General features: G+C 36.6%; 1 protein-coding gene across 1 annotated transcript; it reads left to right on the top strand.

The window, feature by feature from the left end:
• The first annotated feature begins 2,124 nt into the window (after nucleotides 1–2,124).
• LOC143852906 (uncharacterized) lies at nucleotides 2,125–20,108 on the top strand. Its single transcript, XM_077362560.1, has 6 exons — nucleotides 2,125–2,474; nucleotides 12,068–12,160; nucleotides 13,440–13,673; nucleotides 18,230–18,332; nucleotides 19,252–19,481; nucleotides 19,740–20,108. Exons 1-6 carry the CDS (start codon nucleotides 2,161–2,163, stop codon nucleotides 19,960–19,962), a joined length of 1,197 nt encoding a protein of 398 aa, XP_077218675.1. The 5' UTR covers nucleotides 2,125–2,160; the 3' UTR covers nucleotides 19,963–20,108.
• The last annotated feature ends 64 nt before the right edge of the window (nucleotides 20,109–20,172 follow it).

The raw sequence follows: 20,172 nt of genomic DNA, 5'->3' as shown, positions 1-20,172 counted from the left end.
AGAGGTTCCGAAAAGTGGCGCGGAGATCGATTCTGGTTCTGAAGATTTCCATTTTGAAATCAGTCAGAGATTTGAGAACCCTTTACATGAACTAGAGCAACAGCAACAGCAGCATCAGCAGCAGCAGCAGCAACAAAAGATGGAAGAGCTTCCCGTCATTTCCTATGCAGATGAACTTTTTTGTAATGGTCAAGTCCTTCCCTTGAAACTCCCACCTCGCCTTCAACAAGGTAGTAATCGAAGCTCAAGTGCTTCTTCCCCTTTGTCTTCTCCGAGGTCAAAAATGTGTGGGACATTTCAAGGGTTGAGCCTCAAGAACAAGGACTTTGATCCTTTTATGGCAGCTCTAGAGCATGTCATGAAAGAGGATGTGGGGAGGGAGCCAATGAGTCCTCGTAGGAGGGCCCGTTCTCTCTCCCCGTTGAGGGTTCCTCACTGGAGTGATGACCCCACAGGAGGGGTCACACTCCAAACAAAAAAAGAAGTGGGCCCTTTAGAGCCCACGGGGCATGTATTGCCATGCCCCAGTGGGCTCATTGACTCCAATCGGTCTGCTTCCGCAAGGACCATGGGACCCACAGGATTAGATTCACAAAAATCCAGATGGCTCATTGACCCGAAAAGCCCAAATTCTGCGCGGGCCATGAGACCCAAAAGATTAGATTTACAAAAACCCGTGAACCCAAGCACCGAGACGCTACCTGGGCCCACATCTGATGTGGGAGGGCCCATCGAAAAGTCTACCAAAAAAAAGATTTCTACAAGAAAAATGATCAGGAATTTCTTGTTTAGGAGTGCCTCAGAGGGGAGGGCAGATCCTAAGGACAAGTTGAAAGACCACACAGCTGCCCTAAGTAAACCTAATGAGGCAAGGAGTTTGAGTTTCAGGTCTGTGCATGAGGCACATTACAGTGCTAAGAAGGGGCTGCCTGAGGACATGAGGCAGAAAATAGCTATGCCTTACAAGCCAAGTATGTTTCCCTGTCTGGGATTCAGCCCCAAACAACCAAAGAAAATTAATTGAATTGCCATGGGTGGGGCGTTGAGTGCTGTTGTCTCTTTTAAGAATGTTTCCTTCATATCTACTTACCACATTTCAAGTTCTGTGCTATGAGATACTGAATATGATTTCAGTGTGTTTGTGTAGGTGAAAGATTGAATCAAGTGTTGTTTGTTGTGGTCATGTTCTGAACATCTTTAAAAAATGAGTTTAGTTGTTGTTACTTTCTTCTTTTTACCTATTTCTATATGTGAGCATTGATATGGTGGGGCCTCAACACCACTATATTAATTGCGAAGATCAAAGCTAAATAAAAGAGAGCTTAGGGAAGACAAAGAGACTGTTCCATTATAAACGGGAGAAAGAGGCTTAGAAAGATTAATCTTTCACTTTACCTCTTCTAATCTAAACAACCATGACATAAATTGAAGTAAAATTAGCAGCAATTCGCATAAGCTCATAGCTTAAAGGCTCCTTTGCCCAAGTGCACACTTATTAAGACTGGGAAGAAAGGGGGGCGGAATTATTATCATTTCCCCTACAAATACTTAAATGAATAAGACAAAATGTGCTACAAGGTGGCTGTACTATCTGCAAAAGTGAGCCGCGAAATAGCCTTTTTCGAAATTGTAAAAGCAACTCCTAGTTTTTTTTATATGGTGTAAGCCCTTACGGTACTCTAGTATTTTTTAGAAAGTATTGTATGTACCACACCATAGGATGATCCAAACCGTCCATATGATGGGCCACAACGTAGATAAGTTGTGTCCAAAACAATCATTTCCATAGGATGATCCCAACCGTCCGATCTATAGAAAAACTGCATCTTATGGAAACGTCTATAGATCGGAGGGCTAGGATCATCCAACGGAAATGATTTCTAGGACCCAACCTACTTACCTTGTGGCCCATTATATGGACAGTTTGGATCATCCTATGGTGTGCTCCGTACAGTAGTTTCTGAAAAATACTGGACTATAAGGGCTTGCCACATATAAAGGGAGATGACGCTTTTTGACGTTAAATTACATAACAGTGGGGCGCATTATCCTACAGGAGGGCGAAAAAATCATTGCCCAATATAAATTCTCCCCAAACTTATAAATACAAGCTGCCACATTTTTTATCTGGATTCCAAGCTTCTCATCCCTGCAAATTTCATGGCGATTTTCAAAAATCCGAAGAGCAGACACAAACCCAAATCGCCAATTCTTTTACTTTCCATCTCAATCTTTGCAATTGCATTGTTCTGTGTCTTCTCTTCATCAATATCCACTCTTCGATTCTCGATTCCCTCTGCTCAAACCCTAAAAAATCTGATCAAGGATAAGAAGAATCAGCATAATTCAGATCGATACTTGTACTGGGGGAAGAGGATCGATTGCCCTGGAAAGCACTGCGATTCTTGCGAGGGTTTAGGTCATCAGGAATCTAGCCTTCGATGTGCACTCGAAGAAGCCATGTTTCTCCAAAGGTATCAGGGTTTCTACATTTTAGAGTTTCTGTTTCCTAATAATTTTTACTTGTATATGTTGGAGATTTTGTCAAATAATCTATCTTTAGGAATTTATGTTTATATTTAATATTAGATCTAACCATAATCAATCAAAATAAGTAAAATATATTGATCAAGAAAAGGTTAGAAATAGCCTTTTTTAATGGATAGAGGCACATCAGAAATGACGCTCTCTTTAGAGTCAAAACGCCCCCGTTTGCACTGGGCTCTCCGGCATTTTTCTCCCAAGATTCAACCATCCTTCAGGGTCTCTTTCGTGCAGGGAATTGATCCCATGAACTCATCATGCACGTATCGCAAAAAATACATGAAAACCAAGAATCTGATGTAGGGGTTTTTTAAGGAAAGAAGATGGTGCATCCTCAAGAAGAAATCGTCAGAGATGGGAGAGAAAGAAAACGTTCAAGAGTCTTTTTATAAGGGAAGAGACGGGTGAGATAATATAGGAAAAATCCCTAAAAGTCTCTCCCACTCCCCTTAACATTTTTTGATGAGAGAAAATAAAGGGATTAGACGTTTGGAAACGTCTCCCAATCCCTAAAATCTCTCCCACTCTTAACCGTTTCACATCCCCCTATTTTCTCTCTAACGTTTCCCCATTTGTAGCAAAAACGTTTTTCATTAATAATTAATAAAATAATTTTAAAATTCAAATCAGTTACAACAATCCCCAACATGATTTAAAATTTAAAATAAACAGGCAAACGAATTTACTGTGCAATGGGTGTAGGTGTCTTCCGGACTTGAACCTACACTTAGTGTTAGTAAGATTCCATCTGAAGAAGCCCTAGTGAACTAAGTCTTGAACTAGGTCCTTGAGTTCAAACTTCATCTTACCACACACACAGTACGGGCAATTACTTGAGTTCTAGTCGGTTTGGCCCTTTACGGTCATGAGCCCTATCTTGTTTTCATGAGTGTTTTTAGGGAGTAGCCCAACTTCCCACAAAAGCGACCTTACTACCACATTCACATAGGTGAGTCCTCCAAGGGTGCGCTGTGACCTACACCCTGCAGAATCCTGCCTTGGACTGGTTAAGAGAAAATACTCATCCTAAAACCGTCACAGTCTTGAGCACTATCACCATAGGAATGAGACTAGGGAATACCCCTCAAAATATTCAGTGCTCCACCCAGTCACCCTACAGCTTCGTTTTTACCCATTGAACCTCCTTCATGGGATCTCCAATCACAGAGGTTGGGTGTCCACTGCCATGACTACCTTATGGGCTACAGTCTCCATCCCCTCGATGATTTTTCACTAGCCTTTGAGCTAGTTTTTCTAATTATATTGCTTTCAGACTATATGAAGTCTAAAGCCATCATCACTCTATGAGAGAGTTATATTTTATCTGTGTCTTAAACACCTTTTTACATTATCATTGTACCATCATTATAACTCATGAAATGAGTATGCCAGTCATATTTTTACATCATGATTGTGCCGTTCATGATACTCAACTATCAGGCTTAAAACATCATATCTAGTCTATAGACATGCAAAGAACATAAACTCAAATGCTGTAATTCATCATGTGCGAGTAAGTTTCAATCTTGTTATAACTTTAAATAACTCCTCTTGTATAAGTGATAGCCCCCACATTTGAGAAATTTGGTGAACATAATAATTTACTTTATTTGTGCAAATGCTCACCCCCACACATCTTATGAAACAGTAAGCATTTCCTAACGCAATATAATCTACACATTATATTGATTCAAGAGATTTATTATCTCAATATCAAGTCTCACAGTCTCCATCTTATGCATCATAAACATATGCATCGCATACACTTAAACATTAAAAGAATCATAAACATTTGATTAGTAAGTTAACATCATGCCTTAGCACTAGTAGAAGAGGTATCTTCAAACCATTTGACTAGAGAAACCATAGGTCAATAAATATTTAACTTTTGACAAACTGTTGCCCATGTTGAATCAAAATGTAGGTAAAGCTTTATCATAATTACATGCCATTGAACCATAGAATCAGATATTCTAATATATAATGCATAATCTATGATAGATATGCATGTCCAAATTTATTCTTCTTCAGTTCTAAAGACACCATCTTATTACCACTATTTTTTTTAACACTTTTAAGACACATTTTCCTTCTTAGAATTAATGTATCTAGAATCTCCATATCCATAAGCAAATTGGCAGCAGATCAAAATGTCAGCATGCGGCAAGAGAGTAAAAACTAACTTAAAGAAAATAGTCTCTTAGCGTTGGTCATTTTGCGTGTCATTATCAAAATGTGCCAGCATGGAAACAGAGTATATACATGTTCAAAACTAGCAAAAGAAAAATGTGTTGTTACCAAAACTGCAAGTGCTAAATCAGTTTTGCCTTTTAGTTCGGGTGCCAGTATCAAAATCATTATCCAACAACCATATACATCCAAGTCACATATAGGCTTGTGAGTGCAACAGAGCAATGGTATGACAGAACGGTACAGATGGTATGAACTACAGACAATTAGAAGGCCATATAATGTAAGAATATCTTATATTACAAAACGTGTACCCTTTTCTTCGAGAAGTTTAGCGGAGAGGATGGCAAAAAGGGTTCTCAATTAGCCGAGCAAATGACGCCTACAATCCTGGGAAATTGAGGGTGTGATAACCAAAGATACTCTCTACCAAAAACTAAACGGAAATTCGATAATGGCATTCAATGAAAGGGGTTTTGGCAGGGAGAAGAAAACAATCTGCGGGACACAGAGAGACGGGAAAAAACGGGTGCCAGTACCAAACCTGGCCCCTTCATATAAAAGTGACTAAGGTTTGGCAAGGTGCCCTTAACAAAAGAATATTCAAAAGAAGATTTACTTCTAAGAACCAAATGGCTATCCTCCTTAATCGAGGGAGTCTAATAATACAGCATCAAAGCCTTGTCTTTTACAAAATTCAACAGGCACTACCGTATGGCAACCGGGACCAGATCCAGAGATCCAACAAGGTTGGATCGGATAGCAAAGACAGCTATCAAGCTCAAAAAATTGTTAAGAAGTTGGGAGTGTCATTATCAAAACAAAGGGTCCAGAGGATAATCAAGAGCAAAGCCCAATTTGCTGTAATTCCAAAAATAACCAGAAAGTAATTCAAACAAAAACAGGTCAAAGAAACCGCTTCATCTTCGATCGTTTCGGGAGAAACCGAAATTGGCGAGCGATTGGACTACACTTGATTTTTCGGTTTAATTTCTAGAAATACAAAAATACAATTTAAAGCCATCAAATGGATGGTCCAGATCATCCATATACAACAGTAGCGTATAGTATTGTCACAAATCATAGTATTTGACCTCTGATATGATAAATAAAACAAATATTGGCAAGTTTGGGTGTTTATATTTAAACACACAAATATTCACATAGGCTGAAAACATGGGCGCCAATATTAAATTAAGGGGATGTAAATTTCAGTTTTCCCCATTATTTTGTTTTGATTTGGTGCCATAATCAAAGAATAGGGGTGATAACTTACACCCTCTACCAAGGACCCAAGGAGTAGCCATCGTATATATAAGATACCTTTCTTTTTATTTTTAATATTAACAGAAAATTCCTTACGTTTTGACTCTAAAATTGTTGGAGATTTTGTCAAATAATCTATCTTTAGGAATTTCTGTTAATATTTAATATTAGATCTAACCATAATCAATCAAAATAAGTAAAATATATAGATCAAGAAAATGTTAGAAATAGCTTGTTTTAATGGATAGAGACACGTCAGAAATGACGCTCTCTTTAGAGTCAAAACGCCCCCTTCTGTACTGGGTTCACCGGCGTTTGTCTCCCAAGATTCAACCATCCTTCAGGGTCTCTTCCGTGCAGGGAATTGATCCCATGAACTCGTCATGCCCGTATCGCAAACATCAACAAAGTAATGAAGGATCAAAATACATGAAAACCAAGAATCTGATGTAGGGGTTTTTCCAAGAAAGAAGATGGTGCATCCTCAAGAAGAAATCGTCAAAGATGGGAGAGAAAGAAAACGTTCAAGAGTCTTTTTATAGGGGAAGAGGTGGGTGAGATAATATAGGAAAAATCCCTAAAAATCTCTCCCACTCCCCTTAACGTTTTTTGATGAGAGAAATTAAAGGGATTAGAATTTTGGAAACGTCTCCCCATCCCCAAAATCTCTCCCACTCTTAACCGTTTCACATCCCCCTATTCTCTCTCTAACGTTTCCCCATTTGTAGCAAAAACGTTTTTCATTAATAATTAATAAAAAAAATTTTAAAATTCAAATCAGTTACAACAGTATATATGTGGGGCTTTCCTGTTTTGGTGTTTTAGGAATGAGTTTTTTTTTTTTTTTTTGCCGTTTTTGCAATTTTAGGGTTTTAGCGGTCTGTTGTTTAGGTGTTAATTTCTTTCCTGAAAGAACTTAGGCCCTGTTTGGATTGCAAGAAAAACATTTCTAATAGAATTTTTTTTCTTGGGAATTTTTTTACTTTCAATGATTTAGAGGGAAATGGTATGATTGTGGTTAATTTGGGGGGATATCATCATAAATTAAAGGTCTCTCTAAATAAAAATTGAATAGGGTTGATTCAAATTATCATTTTTTTTGTGTGTAAAAAAGTTGGAAATTTTAGAAATATTTTTCATTTCCAAACTTTTCCAGAAAATTCCTGCTATCCAAACACTGCCTTATTGTATGAAAAATTCTGACTTTGGAGTATTTCCTCAGATTTTTTTTCTATGGAGTGATGTTGTTTTCTTGTTGGATTTATTTTGAGCTGTTGAAAGTTAAATTGTTGAAAAATGGGAAAAGCATAAATAGTTGAGTAGACAAGCTGTAATTTTACACATATGGTATGAATTATCTAGTCAAGAAGAATGTAATGCAATGCCATGATTTTGTAACGTGTGGGAAAGTCTGTTTGCCTCTCGTTTTTTTATGGGGGATTTTTTTTCTATTGAGAACGATGAAAGAATTCGCTCCATTTCATAGTAATGTGGGATTAACTCACGGTGTGAGAAGATCTCCTCTTGGCCACAATTGAATTTGTAGAACTACCCTTGACGTGTACACTACCAGAGGTAGTTTACCACCATACCAGAGGTGACTACATCACTTTAATTTCATTTAAATTCCCAGCTAAAGGAGAATAAATGGAAAATGAGACCGTTTCTGGTCAATTGTAATGAGGCCTAGATTCATTTGTCAAACATCCCCACCATCTACGTACATGTGGCTATAAGGTCCAAGGATTTAGGGCTTCCATATTGTAGGCTCTACCACGGATGGCCCATGCCACAAAACTCACACATATCCTAACAATCCGATGATGGACTTTTTCATGTTGAATGTGGGTTGTTGATCATTTTTTCGTTTAATGGTTAGGCAACTGGTTAGACAATTTTTCATTGTTCTGTCAGTATGGTTTTTGTACTATGGAACATCAAAAGTAGGGCCAGCCATTGTGCATCTGGATCATCCAAATATACAACCAAGTGGATGATGATGACATACCACAAATTGACCAGAAGCAAGATTTGAAAAAGTATTTTCCTTCATTTTTCATGCATACACAACTGTAGCCTACCTACCTATCAAGGATTGCCCTTGCTGATCCAAATACCATTTTTTAATTTCTGTATGCTAGCATGAACTCAGCCATTTCTTTGATAATGGAGGCATCCGTGTATCATTGCTTCTTGGAATAGGAGTATATGCCATTCTTGATTGTCTCTAATCCTTTGATGCCTCTTAGGCATGCCAAAGCAACTGCTCTTCTGGTACTTCAGAATATTCTCCTACTATAAAACGGCTTGCATGGTCTCTAGTGATTGCTCTAGCACTTTACTGCTTTGATATTACCCCTCAATAGTATACACTGTAAGCATCTTACGTTACACTTCTTGATCTTCTATCATTTATGCGTAGAATCTTCAAATCGACAAGCGGACAAATAAGTAAGAATGGAGTATATAGTATGTAAACGAGATAAAAACTGTCCAATTATGGAGCATGACACCACATAGAGCTTGTACAATCGTTCAAACATAGGGTTCGCAAGTGGTGCACACCCAATGTTCGCGGCGTTATTCAGTAGATGCCTTTATGGGAGTTTAGGAACATAAATGAGTTCTGATTCAATAAAATCAGCAACATGTATTCCCAAATCAGCATACACGTAACGTATGAATCAAAACTCAACTATGGTTGTCAAAAAAATTCTGTGCTTTAGAGTTCATTCATCAAAAGATATTAGTTCATCCCAAGTACTTTCCATACAATAATCTCAAAAGATAATCGCTAACTAATGAATAAAATTGTCTGTTAATTCAAAATTGTCATAGAAATCAGATCTATATAAAAAAAAATAACTACGACCCAAAAATACTAACGAGGTTATGGGAGTAATGGTGGATCTACTTAGGTAATCAAGTGACAAGGGTAAGGAATGATTAGGTAAGGGTTGTAAGGGTGATGGGAAAGGTTTCGAGAGGAAAATGGTAGTATGATAGGCTGCAAAGATAGAGATGATTGGCTTAGAACCTGGGATTGACTTGTCAAGCTTCATACCTTGATCATCTGCTGCAAGTAATGGCCAAGAGAGTAAAGAGAGAAAGCTAGAGTGGGGGAAAGAAGGGCTGATCTTAGCCAAGACAAGGAGGAATGAAGGAAAGAATAATCAAGATCAAGAAACGATCAATACCGGGAAGAAAAAGGAAGATCAAAATCCATAAAAGATTAAAATCAAGAAAAATTGAGATCCAATAAAGATCAAGATCAAGAAAGATCAACATCAAGAAAAGGAGAAAGAAGATCAAGGAGGAGAAAGATAAGGAGAAAAAGGGAAATTGTTTGTAAACCTGACTGAGGAAGATGAAGTGGACAGGGAGAAAAATGAATGTTGGATATAAGAGGGGGGAAAGGGGACGAGTAAAAGAGGAGGGGAAAGGGGACGAGTAAAAGAGGAGGGGAGGTGAATGGGAAAGAAGAGAAGGGGAAGAATACCTTGCAGCTGGGAGTTCCTCATAGGGTTAAGTCTTTTATATGGGGGTTGAAGGGTCTTTTGCCAAGGTTCGTACTTATTAAAAATAGTAAGCCTCAACTCAACTCAACTCAACTCAAAAAAGCCTTTGTCCCAAACTAGTTGGGGTCTGCTAAATGAATCCTTTAGAAAAATTTCATGAAGAATGTGAAAGGAATCTACCCGGCTCTAATTCTGGCTCTAGTTGGGTTCTTCTATGTGGATCATTTTCTTCGATTCTATCCTATCCAAGGTCATGTTCTATGTTATATTCCTAGCTATCAAGTCTTTCCTCAGTGTTTCTACCCAAGTTGTTTTCGATATGGCCCTACCTCTTTTTACTCCATCGATTTGGCACGAGTTGCCTCTTGTCACTGGAGCATCCAAAGGCCACGTTGGATATGTCCAAACCATCTTAAGCGGTGCTCTCTCATCTTCTCCTCAATTGGTGCCACCCCCACCTTTTTACGAATGTCTTCATTTTTAATTCTATCTAACCTTGTGTGGCCGCACATCCATCTAAGCATTCGCATTTCCGATACACTCATCTTATGCACATGTTGCTTCCTGGTGGCGCAACATTCTAAGCCGTACAGCATGGCTGGTCTCACAGTTGTTGTATAAAACTTTCCCTTCAACTTGGGAGGGATTTTACACTCGCACAGAACTCCTAAGGCAAGCTTTCACTTCAACCAACCTACTCTTATTCTATGGTTAACATCCTCTTCAATCTCTCCTTCCTTATGTAGAATTGAACCAAGATAGCGAAAGATACCCCTCTTAGGTACCTCCTGTCCAGTCATATTTAAAATAGTAGGCCTACACTTACAAAAATAGCAAGTCTTAGAAATACTAAATTTATTCTTGCTCAACTCAACTCAACGAAGCCTTTGTCCCAAACTAGTTGGGGTCGGCTAAATGAATCCTTTAGAAAAATTTCATGAAGAAGGTGACTAAATTTATACTCGCTAAAAATAGTAATTCCGTACTTTGAATTTATTATGTGTTTGCGCTTGGGTAATGGGTAGTGGTGGGGCCATAGACTGATGTGGACATCCCCCATGTCTAGGCTAAATAAATGTCACTAAATTGAAAGAAAAGTTACATAAAAGAAAAAAATAATACATTTCCAATGACTAAGACCGCTGAATAACATCATACAGTCACTCCATTAGGGATGTTGAATCATCTTATCAAAGAAAGAAGAGAAACCTTCTTATTCGCACTTCAAAACTAAAATGATTTCAGCAAATAAGGATCTTTTCCGGCGATCCATAACACTCTAGTCTTAAACCTTGTCTTGTTTATATAGCTAATATTCTAAGAAGCTACCTTAAATTAGAAACTTATCCTTAGACATCCCAAATACTATCCATAACAAACTCTATGAACTTCCTGGGGTTTCTAAGACTCACTTAAAACAGCTTATAAAATGACTAAAATAACCATAGTTTCAAAACTCCCCTGCGTCATTGTTGACTCTCTCGAGTCGACTCCTTTTTACCATGCCGTATTCTTGTCCGCATATGCATTTTGCAGTACAAAGTGAATTAGAACTCCTTCGACTTTTTTGATAGATGACTGTCAACTGAGTACTCGGCTCTGGGCTCTGTCAACGATTGCTTGACCGCGTCAACTGAGTACTCAAGTGCACCGCGCCGAGTCGACTATGATTTTCTTTGGCCGTGCTTTGACCTACATCTGCTTTTTGAAACACTGAAAGTAACCTTAAAGAAAATTTTTGGTGCCTCAACCGTGTTGTAAGAGTTTGATGAAAAGAGGGTCCGAGTTTTAAGGGAGATCATGAGATATTTATCTTCTTTCTTTTATATTCCTTTCTTCATGCTGAAACTTTTGTTGGATACGCAGTTCATTCGATCAAGTTTGTTTTCATTTTATTTTATTTTCCATTATTTCTGACTTTCAATGTTTGTATGTTAGCAACTGAGCTTATTTTACATGACATTTGGGTTTTTTCAATTTGTTAAATTGGCTATTATGCAGGTTGGGTTTTGTTTTTCTTGTTTTGCTATGGGGGGCTTGTTGTTGTTGTTGTTGTTGCCTTTTCTTTTCTGTTTTTGCTTTAATCTGCAGGAAATTTGTGGTTGTAGCCATTGAGTCTATCCCTTTTATCTGCTTACATGTTTCTGGTTTGAGCTTATTTATTTACTCAACTTTCTTCAATACTTTGCTCTATTCGATTTTCAGAGTGGGCAAAACGGTTGAAATAGAATTCAGTGGACGACTCCCCTTCATTCTAGATAATCCGATTTTTTAGCCACTTTTGGTTAGTGATTTAGAGAAATGGCAGAATCGGCCAGTGGCAAATAGCTCCATCCCCCTTATTTTTTTCCCTTAATTTTCCATTCTCTGGAATGAAAAAAGAGCACAAGCGCATGCGATGAAGTGTTAAAGATCGCAACTGTACTTATCAACTACTAGAATCTCAAATGGTTTTTGGCTTGATATTTACTTAATACATTATAGATTGGTGAGAGCATACTGACCCTAGATACTTGGCTATTCATTCCATTTTTTAATCATTATTCCAGAACTTTTGTGATGCCTTCAAGAATGTGCATTAATCCTATACACAATAAGAAGGGAATCCTCCATCGGTCCAGTAATGCGAGTACAGAAGAAAGGTGTGTGCTTTGGATTTCCTGCACCTAATATCTGGGTATGTAATGAATTTCTATCAGCTTTGGTTCTTTAAAAGAAATTGTGGGTGATTTGTATAAAAAATTGCAAAATGTCTAAATATTTACTGTTTGAAGTATTTTCCAAAACCTACTTAAAATCAACTACCATCCCACTAAAGACAGTAAGTGTTATTTTAGGACCATGGTTTAAAATTTCGGTTTCGGTAACCGTTTCGGACCCCACCGAAAACCGAAATTTGGTAATTTGGTTCGAAATGCCAGACCGAAATTTTGTAACACTTTTTTTTTATAATAAATAATGGCATTTAATTCGGTCCAAAATTTGGTAAATGGCGAAAAATGAAATTTCGGTTTCGGTCGATTTCAGTCCGAAATTTTGGATTTCGGTCGAAATTTAAAACCATGTTTAGGACTAGGATTTCCTGCACCTAATATCTGGGTATGTAATGAATTTCTATCATCTTTGGTTCTTTAAGAAATTGTAGCTGATTTGTCATCTTGTAGTGAATTCTTGTAATAATTCTGTTGTTTCCCTTTATTAAGTTTGCACTTTGCAGCTAGCCATGAAAATATTAATATTTTTCGGAGAATGGCCAAAACCTACATGTTTCTTTAACTAAATGCTAAAACGTACTAAAAGAATTGCATAATGTCTAAATATTTACTTTTTGAAGTAATTTTCAAAACCTACTTAAAATCAACTACCATCCCACTAAGGACAGTAAGTGTTATTTTCGGACAATTTTACCCATTGAGACATGTGCATGTGTTGTTGGAGGCAAAAAGTACATCTGGATCCATCTGTTTCTTATCCAAATCATTCATGTGCTCGGCCTCACTACAGATGGGCCATATATTGAAAATCTCATACATGGGACACTAGTAACCCTTTGATTTATACATCCTTTTTGTATTCTTAACTTCTTATTTTTTTGAACTATCCATTTGATAGGCCACAATTCGAAGGTTTAGTATCCAAAAGAAAGACTCGAAACTCCAATGATTGAAAGGGTAAAATTTCCCTAAATTGACACTTATTTCATGGTAGTTGATTTTAAGTCGGTTTCGTTAAACAAATTAAAAAGTAAGTGGGGTTTGGACATTCAATTATAAGTAGGTTTTGTTGAGTACTTAAAAAAAGTATGCAGGTTTTGGTCATTTTGCAAATTATTTTTTCCTCACCATTTTTCTTTCCTTTCAAAAGAAATTTAAGTATTAGGGCTATTTTCTGTGAACTGAAATTTTCTCATTCATCTGTTAGATGGGCAGTGAACTCTTGTGCCATGGACTTTTTGTATGATTTGGACCTCATGTCCAACACCGTGCCCGTAATTCTAGACAATTCGAAAATGTGGTATCAGGTACTATCAACAAGTATGAAGCTGGGAAACAGAGGAGTGACGCATGTGGAAGGCATTGATCGAGTTGATCTGAAAGAGAAGGGCTTCTACTCAAATTTGTTGCTAATAAACCGTACTGCAAGCCCTCTTTCATGGTAAAATTACCTTAGCATTTTGTTGGTTTTGTCAGTCGAAACATGTCTGTTTCACAATTTTAGGCATAGTATCAAATTTCAGTCGAAACATGTCTGTTTCGACCGGCATGTTCTAGTTTCGATTGCCATCGAAACAAAATTTCATATACGTGGAATCATTACAATACTGACTGAAAATTCGGTCACGTAGGTCATGTTTTGGTGTCGTTTCGGTCACGACGATCGAAACACTACAAAACAGTACATAAATTACAGGATTTCAAATGACAGGTCTACATTTCGGCTTAAGTGCCTAAATTTTTACTGCAAACTTCTGCTATTCTTTCACTATATACTCTATTTTATAATATTATAACTGTTTTGGTATTTTTATTGAAAAATATAAAATTATTTAAATTTTCAAAAAAGAAAAAGAAAAATCAAGATATGTGTATTTTATAGCCATGTCCTATCATACATAAAATTATGTTTGATTTTCTCACTATTTTCTATTTTGTTTTAATTTTATTTAAATATTAAAAATATTTTAAAAAAGAATAGTTTTTTTTTGCCATTTTGTCTAGTGTCATATACTGTACCATGTTCTGTCATGCATGAAATTTATGTTTGTATTTTCTCACTATTTTCTACTATGATTTGCCCAACACTTTGAATTTATTGCCGACACACATGTCGTGTCATGTCGGACATGACGTGCGTGTCCACTCGTGTCAACACTTTTAAATATACAACTAGAAGTGTTAGACTTAACATGGGCCTGTCGACACGTTTTTGTACCATGTCAAGTGTGACATTCTGTTTTATTATTGAGTATTTTGTTTACCTCTTTTATTACTAACTCATTTATTATAAACTCTTCTTCTTCTTCTTCGAAAAAAAAGAAAAAACTAATATTTATTGTTATATTCCCTCTCCTAAACCTAAAATCCTAAACAATTTCTTAATCAAATATTATATTCATTGTATCCTATTGGTCTCCTTTCTCGCTTTATATTGGAGATGAAAGTGGACTAGATTAAATTGACGAATGTGTTGTTATTTGATTATCTCATGTTTCTTTTATATTATAGTTGATTAATCCTAAAATTTGTTAGTTTTTTAAATGAATAATGTATTTATATAGTTGCAAATCATGGTTGTAATCAGTATTCTTTTATATTTATGCCTGTGTATGGACGTATCACTATTTCCAAATTTTTAGGAGTTTCCATGATAGACACCTCATATCCGTGTCGAAACTCAACACATGAATCTGTATCCATAAATAGTGATTATATATACTTTCTATTTAGCTGTGTCCTCGTTTTTAAATTTTGGGGGTTTGCCGTGTCCGACACTCCGTGTCCATGTCCACAAATCATAGATTTTCTATTTTTGTTTTAAATTTTAATAAAATATTAAAAATAATTTTAAAAATATCTTTTTTTGTCATTTTGAGTATTATTACTAGTACATCTTACATAATTATATTTCTATAATTATTTAAAGCATATATTTATGTGGTTGTATATATTTTGAGTATAAAATGAACTTTACTATTTCGACCATTCGCGGCAGTGCATGTCACTAGGGGTTCAATGTCGTACCAATATAGATGATTTTCTTGCTTATGTGATGGTTTCTAAGTGTTTATTTATGCCTATTCTATCATTTCCTGAAGTTTCATCTTAAATTTCTTAATTTGCATTATGTTTTCATAAGGGAGATGATATTTTCACCCCGCTGCAGTACGCATGCCCCCTTATAACGTGATTTGACGTGAACAGTGGGCAGCTTTAACGTTTTTTGACGTCAAATCACGTTAAAACGGGGGCGCATCCGTACTGCGGGGGGGGGGTGATAGGATATCATCCCCCTTTCATAAAAGTGGCATAATTTTATTAGATATCTCCCCAAAATGACATGCTTTCATTTTCGGGTGGACCGACATGCATACTGAAACGTACTTCTAAAACCTTGATACTAGGCACTACTTGATTTAGGCAAATGCACTCCATTCTTTTGAATGAATTCGCTATAATTTTTAGATTTTTTTTTAGTTAAAGTCGTTTCAAAATTATAGATTGAAACCCAGATCAAGAACTTGTGATTTCCATGTTTTAAAAAAATAAAAAATAAAACAAAAAAGGGATCTTTGGATTACATGTGACAGCTTAAGTTTTCAGCCTCCTTTTGATTATTACCTTTTTAATGAGCTTTTCTTTTCCAAGTAAGCTTCACGAAATTTATAGATATGATGGCCCTCAAATTCTTGAAATTTGTGACCTCTAAAGTATGTTATATACCTAGGGCTGTGACATATTGGTTGTCGGATCTCTAGGGTTTTTATTACTCTAGTTGTAGGAGGATTCTAATTAAAGTATTCCAATCAAACTGGGAATCTCACTCATGTAAATTCTTGCTTCTTTATATTATTTAATTGCTAGCGTCCATCGCAAAAGGGTTTTCGTGGCTGGTCTGTCGCACATCAGACCAGCCACCTCGTTAATGAAGACAACAGCTTTTGTCTCCATTCACGAGGTGGCTGGTCTGACGTGCAACAGACCAGCCGCGAAAAGCCTTTTGCGATGGAGCTTAGCAAATCCCTTTTATTTTATAACTAATATTTATGGACTACTGCCTATGGTAATGTCCATCAACACAATGCCATAAACCCCTAAAACCTGAAAAATGTATAAGCCTTTTCTTGTAGTTTTATCAATTTATCCCTCCACCATGCTCTATCCATTCAAAAAAAAAAAAAACAATCTCCTTCAGGAATTATGTGGCACCACCAGGATTGAATTATACAATACTAATTAATTGAGCTCCCCAAACATTTTACAAATGCCTTTTTGCAAATAATATATTCAATATATATAATTTAATTTAATTTAACTAAACATTTGGTAAAACCTTTTTATTAAATACTGTTGGATCCAAATTTCTTGAGTCTAGCACATATGAAAATCCCTCTTAATTATTCTCTCCTGTGAATGGTGGATTCCTTGTTGAGCATTTAGATACTTCATGCACTGTTCATAAAACCCAGCTACCCATATTGGGCATCACCATTTGGTATAATCAAATTTATACAATCATTACATAGAACGATATGAACCTCTCTGGGTAGGGATTAACTATATTCTATAGCCAGGACAATGATAATATCCTTTAGGTGTTTTCCAATCAATGTTCCTATTTGATGTGTACCTTATTATACAGACCCGCATGTGTGCTCGGGGTCTCCACCATATTGACTAAGACAAATCATCTTCTAGTCTGTCAGAGTACCACGTGTCAGGTGTACCAGAATGTGATATCCAGCCAACATTTCTAGTTGGAAACTATTCTAGGTCTAAAAGGAATTGGAACATCATATTTTCTGCCTTTGGTTTCATAAATCCTATGCATGGTGTTCCTACAATTTTACCTAAGGAACATTTTGAACATCTAATGTGACATTAAATTCAATATACCCTTAAAAATCATGATAGCAAAGTGAATAAGGCTATAAATAAAATATTCCATATGTCTCATAGAATAGTGTTTACAAAATCTGAATAGAAATTTGCTTCTGAGAGCATACAATACTAGCTTTTTTTTTTATATCTAAGACTGATGAAGCAGTACACTTTAAGGGGAAAAAAACATACTCTCTCTCTCTCTCTCTCTCTCTCTCTCTCTCTCTCTCTCTCTCTCTCTCTCTCTCTCTCTCTCAACCCTTCCGGCTGATAGGAGGATCCACGAAAAGCTTCAAGAGATCCAAAGAGGATGACATGGTTTTGGTCCTGGTCATTAAGTGGGGCAAGGTTTCCGTCATGCGCATAATAAGCTAGACAACTGACTGAAAGGGGTGTCCTCACGAGCTTATTATATCTATGACTACAAGAGGCAACTCTTTTCTCTAACACCACCTCTCCATATCCAACCTCTAGTTTGCTTCCCTTCTCTTCTTGTCTCTTGGAAGCTCCGTCATTGTCATGTTTTCTTGTCTTCCAATAACATCACCCCAAAAAATCATCAAGATCAGGGCTTGCCGTCTGCCACTGTGATGTCACCCTTGCAGCCCTCCCAAACAGATAAACATAACAAAACTAACACACCCAATCTCTCTTATCATTGCTGAGAGAGGGTTTCTTATCATATCTGACTGAGAGGGATTGTTCCAGCAGCAGCAGATAGGGATTCATATTCCAGCACCTTATATATTTTTGTATGTATGTGTATATACGCACATACATATACATAAATTTATATTTATATTCTATGTTTATATAGGCTACTGATATTCCCATTACCATGTTTTGATAATGAGAGAAACTCACCTTGTCTTTTATTAATTAACCAGATGTCATTACTCAAGCTATTACAATTCTCAAAAAAGCTCTCGGCAGCAAATTAAATAGGAAAAGACAAGGTGAGTTTTGTCTCCTTATCAAAACATAGTAGTGCAAATATCAGTAGCATATATATATATATATATATATATATATATATATTTTTTTTTATTTTTTTTTTAATTTTTTTTTTTTGAGAAAGTCCTTGCATTGATCGAGATCATATTAACTGTCCAGGTTTATGGAGTGCAAGGATAGAAACAACCGCAGTGCAATTACACTGCCATATTCATTTCTCCCTCTAATGGCAGCCAGGAAATTAAGAGATGCCACAGATCAGGTTCGTTATCTTTCTGAGCTGATTTCTTCCAAGTAGAAATTGTCACCTTTGGTTGTGTCATACAATATATAAAACTTAGATGGCCGTAATATTCGTATTTAATAGTCTCTTTTGAAAATACTGTATTGTGACTTTATCTGGTGCTGTAAGTTCTGGGTATATTTGTACCATTAAAAAAAAAAGGTTATGGGTATATTTTTCCGTAACTTATGTAACCCAAATGGTTTCAGGCATACCTCCTGGACTCTATCTTGTACAGAGTCATTTCACACATGTTAAAAACTTGTTTTCAGAGTATAACTTCGGGTGGGCTGAAGCCAAGTCATTTTAGAATGTTCTGGCCTCAAAATTCTGAAACAAACACAAATCTTTGGGTCTGTTTTCTATCAGAGTAGGCCATAACTAAGTCATTTTCCAAAAAAAAAAACAGTCATTTCGGCCAATCGTCAGTGATGAATAGAATACAAACGGTTGCTTTTTTCTTTCTTGCCGGCCATTTAATGGCCACAAATCCTCCAATGGGGGTGTATAGGCATTTGAAATAATTGAGGAAGTAGGCCTTACTTGTACTTCTACCCATTCATTTTCTTGAAAATATTTGCTATCCATCGTATCAGAACCCTCAAGGCAGTGATCATGTAATTGCAAATATTTTGAGTGAGATGGGATTTTTTGAACTATCATTGCGTACCGATGAACAACAAGAAAGGCTAGTGTTTTTGTCAACTTTTTAAGTTGACTGTGTAGGTTCCTGCAAACTTTTGAACATCCGTTCCATGTTATTTCTTTCTCTTGCACAGTGGACTTTTTTTCTGTTCATTTTCAATTACTGATTTTCAAAGGTCTTCATATTCTTTGGGAAGTCATATTTTGTTGCTTCTGTTGTTATTTCTTCAATTTCAATCTTTTATCTCCACAGATTAAGGGAATCCTTGGTGATTATGATGCTATACATGTGCGCCGTGGTGATAAGATAAAGACCAGAAAAGACAGATTTGGAGTTAACCGAAGCCTTCATCCTCATCTTGACAGGGACACTCGTCCCGAATTCATCCTCTTGAGAATAGCTAAATGGATTCCGCCAGGACGAACTCTATTCATCGCTTCAAATGAGAGGTCGCCCGGGTTCTTTTCACCTCTCTCTGCCAGGTATGTCCTTCACCAAACCAATTCCTAGATCTCTACTGTGCTGAATCAACAAAAACCAATATTTACCACCAAGTACATACCCACGCCTCTGTTCAAATTTAGTTGCCATAAACATCATAGTTTTTGCTGGTCTGGTCAAAATTTATTTGGGCTGTACATCATAATTTCAGTCTCGTCCTCATTTAGAAACGAAGTGAAAATTCAATCCACATATACAGCTGCAGAAATTGCCATGATAAAGATGAGACATTTTTGCAGGTATAAGTTGGCACATTCGTCGAATTACAGCAGCATTTTGGATCCAGTGATTGAGAATAACTACCAGCTATTCATGATAGAAAGGTTGATTTTGTTTGGTGCCAAGACATTTATTAAAACATTCAAGGAAGATGAGTCAGATCTGAGCCTTACTGATGATCCAAAGAAGAACACAAAGAGCTGGCAGATTCCTGTTTATACCATGGATGGAGAGGGAAGCTGATTTTGCTCTCTCCTCTGTTCCTTCCAATTTTTTTCATTCATATTTGAACAAATGATTTTTCTATCAAATCCTTTCAGGATGGAGAAAAGGTTTCTTCATAGATAATGCCTTATATTTGAGCCAAATGCAAAGCTTTTTAACCTTCAGTTTCTTTTAGTTTTAAAAGCTTAGACAGTGTTTGGCCGCCATGAAAATATTTTTCATGGAATA

This window comes from Tasmannia lanceolata, unplaced genomic scaffold (genome assembly GCF_043159265.1).
Source record: "Tasmannia lanceolata isolate RefF3 unplaced genomic scaffold, GAP_Taslan_0.1 ptg000019l, whole genome shotgun sequence".
Lineage (NCBI taxonomy): Eukaryota > Viridiplantae > Streptophyta > Magnoliopsida > Canellales > Winteraceae > Tasmannia > Tasmannia lanceolata.
This window is presented reverse-complemented; position numbering and strand designations above follow the sequence as displayed.